General features: G+C 33.7%; 1 protein-coding gene and 1 non-coding gene across 2 annotated transcripts; one reads left to right on the top strand and one right to left on the bottom strand.

Annotated features, from left to right (window-relative positions):
• Positions 1–6270: 6270 nt before the first annotated feature.
• On the bottom strand, positions 6271–6343 carry TRNAE-CUC (transfer RNA glutamic acid (anticodon CUC)). Its single transcript has one exon. It is a non-coding gene; the product is annotated as a tRNA-Glu (tRNA).
• Positions 6344–6423: 80 nt separating this feature from the next.
• Positions 6424–11254, top strand: LOC102599146 (protein CHAPERONE-LIKE PROTEIN OF POR1, chloroplastic). The gene is made up of 5 exons (XM_006346923.2): positions 6424–6563; positions 8084–8233; positions 8340–8443; positions 9956–10400; positions 10865–11254. Exons 2-5 carry the CDS (start codon positions 8121–8123, stop codon positions 11013–11015), a joined length of 813 nt encoding a protein of 270 aa, XP_006346985.1. The 5' UTR covers positions 6424–6563; positions 8084–8120; the 3' UTR covers positions 11016–11254.
• Positions 11255–11924: the final 670 nt, after the last annotated feature.

An 11924-nucleotide genomic window follows, 5' to 3' on the forward strand; every position in this document is an offset into this window, starting at 1 on the left:
TCTTCTTTGATTGATGTGATTCAACATTAGTATATATATAAAAATATTAAAAATATGCCTTATATTTATAGTATATTTTTTTGCCAAAGTATTCTAATAAACTTGAACATCAAAATAGATCCGCCCCTGACAACAACTCCCTAACTCTTTCCCCCTAACTCATACTATTATGATCATGTGCAAATTTAGCCAGTCATTTGCGGTATGCGAAAACCCAAACTTTACGTAACACAAGATACCTTGTATTACTATTATTTGTTGACATTTATCGATTTGCAATTTTGACCCATCACATTGAAAAAGGACAATTATCCTCCTCCAGATGGAATTTAGAATATAAAGTCGCACATATGCCCCTTTGTGTTTTATTGAGGGTAAGGTTTATACTTCTCAATATTTTATTACAAATAATTAAGACTTTATTTTGTTAATATTTGAATATAAAAAATATTTATTAATTTAATATTATATTAGTATATAAAAATAAAAAAACTATATGTTATTTGGTGGTAGTGATTTATGCGGGTCAAATTTGAAACTCTCGAAGCACATTCTCTTTAAACAATTTTAATTATTTTTAAACTATATTCTCGAGGTTTCAATTTCTTCACAGGAATATCTTCATTGAGGGGTGAATTTGCGTGGATCAAATTCATCACCAATCATTCAACGCTCACTTGTCCATATAGGTCATAGCTTTTGCAATACTTAGGGACATAATCACATTTAATTTTTATTCATTGATTTATCACCTTTTATGAAATTTTCTTCCTCCCCAATATTAATTCTTTGTGGAAATTTTGTAGCAGATCCATCTTCATTTTAATTCTCGCATTTTCTGTTTAATCTAATTGCATGTTTGTAACTTGAACTAGTAGTTTGATACTAATCGTTGGGATGCTTTATCTAGTGGCAATTCTTGAACATTCATTAGTTCAATACCACTTAGTGTTAAACACTTTTAATATATTTTTATATAAAGTTGATACATTATTTATGATTGGTGTATGATGTTGTATGTAAAATTTTATAAATATTGTTGCGTTTTTTAAAAAAAAAAGAAAGAAAAAAAAAAGCGAGTAGGAAATGAAAACATAGGACGTGGATGCAAAGTGCTGAGCTATATACTTTTTTTAAAAAAAAATCCTAAAATTGAACAAAATGAAAGAAAAGGAATAAAGTTCTTTGTACGTGTAATTATGGTCATAGTTAACGTGACATAATATCTCTCTTGGACTTAAAAATCATTTTATCTTTTGTTGTTTTGTGCCTTTTTCTCTTCTCATTTATCCATTTAAAATATTATTTTAGTATAAAGTCTACAATTACTTAACTTTCCCCTTGCCCAAACTTATTTATTTATTTATTTATTATTAGAGTCATTTTTAACAATTCATTTATGTACATGACCCCCAATACATAATTTTGATATATATATATATATATACTAGTAAAATTATCCGCGCCTCGCGCAGAAATTTAATATCATGAAATTTATAAAATAATACTTAAAACCTATCATTCACTAAAGGGAAAAGGATCTGAAAAATACTCCAACTTTGGCCGAAATTGTTGTTACGATACCAAACTTTATGGAGGACCTTTTATCCCTCCCCCCCTGGGGCCGTCTTAACCACTAGGCCACTAAAGCCATCGCTTGGGGGCCCCATTTTAAAAAAAAAAATACTTATACATATTATTAAAAAATTATATTATTTTGAAAGAAAAAAACGTGTAAGAGGTTTTATAGTTTTTCTTGAAAAAATTGCTATTGTTGATATCTTTAGTTCATAAGTATATGTAAATTGTTTTAATTATCATAAAGAATTTATTCAGTTTTAATATGCCAACTAGAAAACATGATTCCGATTTTGAAAAAAGAGAAAAAACTTGAAGAATTAGATAAATCTTAAAAAAGAGCCCTTGATAGATTTTTAACAAATAATAAAATTTTTGAATAAAAAATATTGGAGGATGTTCTTCAAATGATCAAGTAACTCAATTTTATAATTGAGTTAGATGATAATAATATCCAAGAAGAAAATCTATTAATTTTATAATTGAGGATCTGTTCATAGTTCATATGGAATATGAACAATTAATTTATTGTGTAGTTATCTATGTCGTTGAGATTAAAAGAGGCTCTAGTCTAGTCATATTCCTCTATAGGTCATCCGCCATATTCTTGAACCCATGTCAAAAGTTTATTAATTCTTGTTTTCTTTTCCTGGTTCACTTCGCACATCAAGGTGCAGTAAAGTTTTTAAGGTCTTTATGTCCTTACAATGAAGAGATGGTAGTATAGATCTTTAAGGAATTATTTTATTGTACCTTCAATAGTTTCAGTAGAGAAAATTTGCATGAAACTCAATTAACGTGTGTTATTTAATTTGTACTAACCAATACGTATAACAATAACTTTGCAGAAACATACACAACAAAGTTTACAACATGTATTCAAAAGCAACAATTAATAACATAAGCATAAATTAATGATTGTAAAAAACCATACCAGGATCTGTAACAATAGAATGAAACAGAAAGGAAAAAATCGATCCCATTGAATGCAAAGTGTCCCCCTAAGGAAATTATTCCCCTCTAGTACCTGAGGTTTAAAGGAATAGATCCTCTTAGGATAGAACGATTCTATTCACTTGTGTATTGATACAAAAACAATAGTGTAGTGAGCCATTCAACATAAGCAAAGTACACGAATACTTAATTGTGCAGAAGAAGAAGTTCAGAAGTTTTGTTGTTTTAAAATGAGAGGAAATCTCTCTATTTATAGACAACAAATATTTATTGTGCCTTATCGGAAAGGTCATAACTCTTTGGAAAAGTTACAACCTTTCATAAAAGTCACAACTTTTCATAAAAGTCGCATCTTTTCATGACAGGGGAAGGCTAATTTTGGAAATAAATAAATTAAAAGGAACTCCTTGTTTGTGGTGGCGTCACGTAGGCGGGCCTAGGGTTCTCTTTTATATATGTATTTGTCACGCCTCAAACTCAAGGGGTGCAACTGGCACCTAATGCCAAAACTTGGGACTGAGTTGACCCTGCTTAGCCATTTCGTAATGGGAGAAGCCACACATAGTTAAGAAAACAAACAAGTATATCTCGGCTTAAAAATATACCCTTGGCCGGCAAGTCCCTTGTCAACAACCCTATAAAAAATATAACTACTCACATGGTTCATATAAAAAAATCCAGCTAGCACATAAATCCTGTTTGGGTCATCGAGGCCACCATGATATCTAGGGAAATGTAAACGCTATATGGGTTGTCAAAACCACTATTATCTCTATACAAAAATGAAGAAATATTATGTATCAAGACAATAAATCAAATCATCGCCAAACTTTGGCCAACAAACAAACCAGCCCAACATGGATAATAACGTGGCAATACAACCTAACACACTAGTATGCAAGCCTCTAAGAGTAGTAAAGCTTGGTTGGAACAGGTCCCCGACATACCCAAAAACTATACACAACAAAATCCAACAAACCTTTAAACTCTGGCAGCTCCGGAGGAAAAAGGGCTAGCCAACCTACTGGAACTCAATCGTGCCGCTGGGGAGGTCTATCGAGTCGTCTGTCGGGACCTGCAGACATCAATGCATCCCCCCCAAGCAATGGGGCATCAGTACGAAATAATGTACCGAGTATGAAAGGCGATAGAATAAATGAGCAAATATCATAATATTTCAAAAGCAATCCGGTAAGGAAATCAAAATTTAGATAAACATGTTAACCCACTACTGAATCTAAACAAACAAAAATAATCAAACATCAACCTAATCAAACCCCCGTAAGCTCGGCAGGTACAAACAACATACCACCTACCTAGGCCCTCATAAGCCCAAAAAGTGCCAAATCAATCTACATACCCCTATCGGTAGCCCCTTGTTTTTGTAAGAAGTCACATATCCCTTTTAGGCAATGATATATCCCAGTAGGCAGTACATAGCCTTTCTTAGGTAACAACATACCTCTGTAGGTTGCACATAGCCCTCTTTTGCATCAATATAGCCCCATAGACAACACATAGCCTTCTTTGGCGTCAAAATAGCCTCGTAGGATACACATGACACTTTTGGTATCAATATAGCCCCGTAGGTAACACATAGCCCTCTTAGGCAATAACATAGTCCTCTTAGCCAACATCATAGCCCCCGTAGGCAGTTCATAGATCAGCAGCTAACCACAATAGCCCCAAGGGCGATAACAAACAATTTAATAGGCTAAAGGCGAGCAATTTAGCTATAAATAATATATATAAATAGTCTCTAAGTCGTTCGTAACGTAGGATCGTTCTTAATAGATTATGAGTCCTTAAAATGAGGGTTTATAACCACTCCATCAGCCAACCACTCACAATTATATTTACAAGATCACCAACATTAACAACCCTATTATATCACTCCCAAGCTTTAAGGAAACATGTCGAACGAAGGGAATAGCCTTAACATACCTTTTTCTTTATAGTTTATGCTGAAAATACCTCTACCAGCACCACTACAACACTAAAAATAAAGTAAACTCAATCAATAATTAAGGATAAAAATTACTACGACAATTCGACAATCGATACAGATTCCTATTGTAAATTACTATTCGAGACCTAAGGTATTCATAAACTGATAAAAAATGGTTCATACCTTTATTTACACGCCCAAAGCACTTGAATAAACTCAAACTATTGAAAAACCCCTGCTGCCACAACCTCCACGAAGCTACACCGCATAATTCACCATGAAAACTATACCAAAATGACGAGCTCACGACATAGGGCAATTTTTGATAAAGAGCCAAGAAGAGATCATGAATACACAAGGATGATTTGAGGAGAAGTTCTCTGATTTTTATAGGTTTCTTACGAGCTGGAATGAAAAAAAAGAAAAGAAGATGCTATCTTATAAGGTTCCACTGACCTAGGGCCCCCCACTAGTCGCCTCTGTTGCGCAGTCAATATAAAGAGGTGAATATCTCTTTATTCCGATGTAGTATGAATGAACGGTTTGATGTGTTGGAAAATAGACTCATAGACCTTCGATTTGATATATTGTAGGCCCTCTAACTCTTCTTATATTGGGAGAAAACCTTTGAGACATTTGCACTAAATTTCAGAGAAATCTTTAAACTTGCCATAACTTTCGCCAACTTTTATTACTAAACTCGCTTAACTTCAAAAATTAAGATGTGACCCTCGAGGACTTAAAATATGACCCACATAATCACTTATATATATATTAATAACTCTTCGTCTTTCCATGAAGATACGACTTAAGTTAGAGTTTCGAAAAGTCGGGGTGTTACAATATATATGATATATTAGATACAAAAACCCAAACAAGCCCGGGCACAATATATATTACTTTATTTATTTTAATTAATGTGACATGGATAGAATTAGGAGAGTCAACTAAATTATTAAATATTTTTTATTACTTTTCAAATAATATAGGTGGCAAATGTGATATTTTGTAAGCTAATCGATTTTGTAATATATTTGTTTAAATATTTAAGTTGTTAATTATTGTGATTTACGTGATATATGTGAAATTTTAGAGTTAATCAATTTTAATACATTTTTTTTGAATTTTTTAGTTGTTAAATATTGTGATTTATAGTATTCCTAGTTAACATAATTTTCAAATAATATATGTTTCCATGTTTTTAAATATTTTTAAAGTTGTGATTTATAGTACTTTTAACGTAATTTTCAAATAATATGTTACTCACTCTGCCCCAACTTACGTGACACATGTGAAATTTTGAACTCAATCAAATTTTCAGTATGTTTTTTTTAAATATTTTAAATTGTTAATAGTGCAATTTATAGTACTCTTAATTCACGTAATTTTTAAATAATATATGTTATTTCCTTTGTCCCAATTTATGTGGCACATGCGAAATTTTGAGAGTTGATCAAATTTTTAATATATTTTTAAATACTTTAAGTTGTGATTTATAGTACCTTAACATAATTTTCAAATAGTATATGTTACTTTCTTTATCATAATTTATGTGACACGTGTGAATTGCAACTTATAGTACTCTGAATTAAATTAGTATAATAATGATATAATATTTAAAAAATTGAATACCGAAATGATAGGATTTACACATTTTATATAAAAATGACCTAAAAGATTTTAAAAAATAATTTTATTAAATTAATATAATATTTAAAAAATTGTATACCGAAATTATAGGATTTACCCATTTTATATAAAAATGACGTAAAAGATTTTAAAAAATAATTTTCCGTTGCCGGGACTTGAACCCGGGTCTCTCGGGTGAGAGCCGAGTATCCTAACCAACTAGACTACAACGGATTTGTTATTAAACTAAACTATTTTATACTATAAAATTGAATAATTTTAAGAGTCAAAACCCTGCTTCGACAATAGCTGTTTCTTCTACTCCTATCCATTGGGGAACTCGAAAATCAACTTCAAAATGCCTGTCGCCTAAGGAATTGGCTGCCGTAGAGTTCACCTTTTCTCAATCTACAATAACAAGAAGAAGAACCCAGCAAAACCTTCTAATCACCAGGTTCTCGTTTTGTTTTCTATGCTTATTCTTGGATGTTACCTATTCCCATTTCTTTTCTGTTTCAATTCGTTAAAATAGCTCCAAACTGTTAAAGATTTGATCTTTAGTGAATTTCGGAGAGTGGGGTTTCATTCATGAATCATGTTGTGGGAAGTGGGAACTGAGGAGGAGAGGGCAACGTTAATTTAGACTCAATTGTATTTCTGGAATGTGTTATTGACATAGGTCTGGAAAAGCTTTATATCCAATGAACTAAATGAAAATTGAGTAACTGAAGTAAGAAATAGCAGACCAGGCACCAACTGCTTAGTAGCACTAGTCAGTTGACATGGTTTTTGAAAAAGATGTAATCGGAGAACTGTCAAAAGGGATGAACAAGTTCAGTTATCAGACCGGTGAGGTCCATTGGAACAAAACGAATAAACTTCATGAGTGTACAAGGATCAGACTGCCACATGTTTTAGTATGGATTTGTAAAAAAGGAAAGACAATAATGAATTTGGTTTGCTGAATGGACATACAAGAAGATTGTATCATGTTTCACATTTCTTCTGGCACTGAAAAGAAACAGCAGGGGGAATTTACGTAAGAGAAAGACCTTATTTGGTGGAGTCCTATCCCCCGGAGGATTAGATAGCACTTCTTGTGGCTATGAGCAAGAGCTCGTTGTGCCTTCTTTTTCTGTGACCGGTTCTTGAGCATGTTGGTGTCTGAAAGAGCTACTTGAAAGCTTTACAAACAAGCAAAAAGATACTATCTATTCTATTTTTCTTAGTATAGTAAAGGAATTTTCCCTTACTAGTAAAGTGGTAAGGTAGGATGCCATTTGATGAAGAAAACAAAATTTAGGGAAGTAGTTTATGTAGCTCAGCTGATTAGAGCAAAAATCATTTTCAGTGATTCGAATTAGCTACAGTCTGATAATAGGAAATACTGTTATTAAGTTGACTTCTAACTTAATGGTGCATATGGTTACTATTCTTGAAACATCATTTATTTATTTACTTCCGTGACATCTAATGTCACTGTATCCATTGGAGTGGTAATCCAAGTTACAGTTCTACTTCTTCCCTAGCTGTCATATGGTTGATGCCTTTTGGAATGGTCTTGCTGCTGTTGTCACAGTGCTCTCATATATCTAACTGTTATAGTTAGTATAATCTGCTAAATAAAGCGTAGTATAAGTACAGGTTGACAAATTGCAGGTTACCTGTATGTGAACTATGTATTTGACTGCTTTCCCACAATCCCTATCTTCTTCCTTTTCTTTCCCTTCCTGCATGTGCTTCTGGCTGTTGGAATTTCACGCTAATGCTTCATTACATAATTCTGATTCAAGTGTTGGACTTTCTTCTTCAGTATGCAACATTAAAAGTTATTCTTTTTCTTAGTAAGATTTGATTCTTTGCACAGAATCTGCTTCGAACTTTTTAATGTCTTACATGAATTACTATCGGACTCCTACAGAGCATTTGTTTTAGTTGGGTCTTCTGATTTCTTCTGACTCAAATTATTTGCAGTTTCTCAGTTCGTCAACAAATACTAAGGTGGGCTACAATGGCAACATCAGGAGTAGCTGCTAGTCCCATAAAATACTGTCTCCAGTTACCTGTACAATGTCCAGGGTTGCGTGAGAAGAGAGTTTCAGTTTCTAACTTAGGGAGATCAAGGTGCATGCTCTATCAAGTGTGACTTAGTGTTTACTTTTTCTTGGAGTTCACTCAAATGGTAGAAAGTTCCTGATTGATCGTTTTCATTTCTGTGTTCATCATGTAGAAGTCATTGTACTGTTTCTACGCAGAAGTATCACCCAAGAAGAATGCCTTTAGTGAAGTGTGCAATGGAAGCTTCTTTTGGTGGTTCTACAGATGACTCTGCTGGTAATTTTAACGGCTTTATTCTTAATTTAGCTTCTTTACATTTGCAGAAGTCATGCCTGAATTACATGGTCGTTGAGATGCATATGGACTCCTTTTCAAGAGGTTGATGATTGTGGCATTTCTTTTTTTCTTTTTTTTTGAGAAGGTAACAATTTGTATTATAAACCAGTACTTAGGTAGTACTGAAAACCCCTTTACAAAAAGTATGAAAATGTAAGAACAAAAACAGCAAGCCTAGCATTATTCTAATACTTCTAGGATTGCTTCTGCATCTGTAGGGGAACTCCTTGTACCCCAAAAAGATAATAACAAAATACAATCTTTTTTGATAATTTGTATGGATCTGCTTCTATCCTCAAAGCTTCTAGCATTCCTTTCTCTCCAAATGGTCCACCAGATGCATGCTAGAATGCTCCTTCAATAACTTCTGTTCTTTGCCCCAATTCCTGCTTCCTCCCAACTTGAGAGAGTGTCAACAATCTTGCTAGGCATTGTGCATTTCTTCTTCTTTTCGCCATTCCTTTGGATATCTATTCTGTTGAAAGATGTAATGTGAGCAAAATAAGGTGTCCATTGCCTCTCTACCCCACAAAAGTAGGGGTAAGTTCTGCATACACCCCCCAGACTCCACATCAATTCGTTATGTATGGATGATGAGATTCCATTGATATAGAACCAATTCCAATAGACTTATTGGTAGTTCCCATTGGCGTGCATCCACTAGGAATTGAACCTACAAATTCGCCAATTATGAGGTGGGTGCTTTGACCATTCAACCATGGATGCTTCACGGTGATCCCTGTACATGGTGAATAACCAAATTCCACTTGCAATGAAATCTTTAGGACAAATCAATGCAATTTAGGAGGAATCAATGAGAGGACATCAATTCAAATCCTGAATTTTCAAATTCAGAGAGATCAAGAATTCTCACCATTTCTTAGATTCATGGACCCAGTTCAGTTTAGTGGGAAACAAGTCCTCCATTTCTTGAATGTGTTTGCCTCTTTCTATTTCTTTTGTTTTTTGGTGGGTCCATCAAATTTAATCACATATAGCAGATTGAGATGCTGCATTACTGCAAGGATGATGCATTAAGATTTAGTAGTATGTGGAAGATACATAAATATTGAAGATTTCTATTCTAGATGACATTCAGAATTAACATAAATCCTGTGGTTATAGACTGACACCTTCAGAGAGTGTAATGTGTCACAATAAATGACCTTTGCTCCTTGAGTTGGTTCTGAAAGGAGTTCTTTGGCTGAGGCAAACATCGTCTGTCCATATCAGAAAGAAATATCTGCCTTTTTTCTTTTTTGTGCAGAAAAAGACATTGCCAATTATAACTTCTTATGGTCTACATGTGAATATGCACAAAATATTGCCGAGTCTGCTATGCTTCTTAATTGCCTTTCAGTTCAATAATCCATGTTCTGTATTACTTAGGCTTTTGTAGTTGCTCTTGTTGATGCATTCTCTTCTCTCTGTGTGTTGTTTCTTCAAGCGCAGCTATCTTTCCGAGAATCAATGTGAAGGACCCATACAAACGACTTGGAATTAATAAGGAAGCTTCCGAGGATGAAATCCAAGCTGCCAGGAACTTCCTAATACAAAGATATGCGGGTCATAAACCAAGTGTGGATGCAATTGAAGCTGCCCATGATAAAATAATAATGCAGAAATTCTATGATAGAAAGAACCCAAAAGTTGACATTAAAAAGAAAGTCAGGGAAATGAAACAATCTCGTGTTGTGCAATCTGTCACTAGCAGGTTTAGGACACCAGCTACAAAGTTCATCGTGAAAACTTCCATTGCTTTCATAGTCCTTGGAGCTCTCACAGTTCTGTTTCCTACTGAAGAAGGTCCAACCCTTCAAGTTGCCATTTCCCTGATCACTGCCATATATTTCATTCATGATCGGTTAAAGAACAAACTTCGAGCTTTTCTATACGGGTATGCTTCTTAATTGTCTTCTGACCTTACTGTTTTGTCTTTTTAATATGGTCATTGTTATCTGCACAGTTGACTTAATACTTCATGACTAACAAAGAAAACTGTCTTGAGACCTATGTTACATACATGGACACAAATTTTGCCATGATGTACTCATGTTAAATGTATCTGGGAATGGTATAAATTCTTCAAAATACGCTAGATACCTGCAAAAAATTGAAGAGAGTTGATTTTCTTTATTATTACATTGAATACTGGCATCAGAGATGATGTATTGCTTAGTAAAACTCATAATTAATTGTCGACGCCAAAGTTAGCCATGGAATTGAGTCTTAGTTTTCGAATTCCTAGACTTCTACGTTATATTTGATAGTTAAGGTGTTCTCATTTTTATTGCTAAATTGTGGTGCAGAGCTGTTGTGGGATTTTACTGGGTTGTTGTTGTTGTTGTTGTTGTGGTGCAGAGCTGGTGCTTTTATTTTCTCTTGGCTTCTGGGGACATTCTTGATGGTGTCTGTGGTTCCTCCCATATTTAAAGGGCCAAGGAGTTTGGAGGTGACAACTTCATTGATTACGTATGTACTTTTGTGGGTTTCTTCCACGTATCTCATATAAAACGGTTTCATCATCTCAATTTTGTTAGAGAAGTGCCATGATTGTTGGTTGTAACCGCATGTATTGCTAAGATCTAGTGAGATTTTTGATTCAAGAAATTGTAGATTTATGAAATGAAACGTTCTTCTTTGCTTAGAAATTGGCGATTCTTCAGGCTAAATGGTGCCTGCTTATTCTGAGGCCTAAGAGTAATTCTCAAGATTGCTGTTCTAGCTAAAATGTTTGGTTCTGTTCACTTGCCATTTGAGTGTTTTGTTACTTCTGATACCACACCAATTAAGCAAATTAATGTTATGGTTGTGCAAGAATTGCAATCTTCTTGTGAGTGTGAAGGGTGTGCATAAGCTCAATCTCAGCTCTAGCAGTTAAGTAATAACCAAAGAAAAGGAAATATGTTCAGTGGCTCAAGAATGATGACATTATTTCTGAAATATTTCATGGGCCACTATTCAATTCCAGCCACTAACCTGACACTTGTTTGATGTGCTCACCTTTTCTTGATTAGAGTGGTATACCATTTTAGTTAGTTCAATGAGAGTTAATATCTCAGATGGTCACTCAACTTTGAATTGTTCTCTTAGAAAGTCACTCAACTTTGAGTTGTTCTCTTAGAAAGTTACTCAACTTTATTTTATAACTCAAAAGTCACTCAACTATTGATGTTTCACTTAGAAAGTCACTCAACTATTGATATTTCACTTAGAAAGTCACTCAATCAATTTAAATATATTTTTTCATCAAATTTTATTGAAATTTAATTTCTATGTTATACTACTTTTTTAAAGAAATAATAAGATATTTATTTTAATTATTTTGTTAAAACGTACTGTAGCAATTGACCCAAAAAAAAACTTTTTCTGTTTTATCAAGGGATAATGGTCTGAAAAATATTCCAATTTTGATCATATT

This window comes from Solanum tuberosum, unplaced genomic scaffold, assembly GCF_000226075.1.
Source record: "Solanum tuberosum cultivar DM 1-3 516 R44 unplaced genomic scaffold, SolTub_3.0 scf00085, whole genome shotgun sequence".
Taxonomy (NCBI): Eukaryota; Viridiplantae; Streptophyta; class Magnoliopsida; order Solanales; family Solanaceae; genus Solanum; species Solanum tuberosum.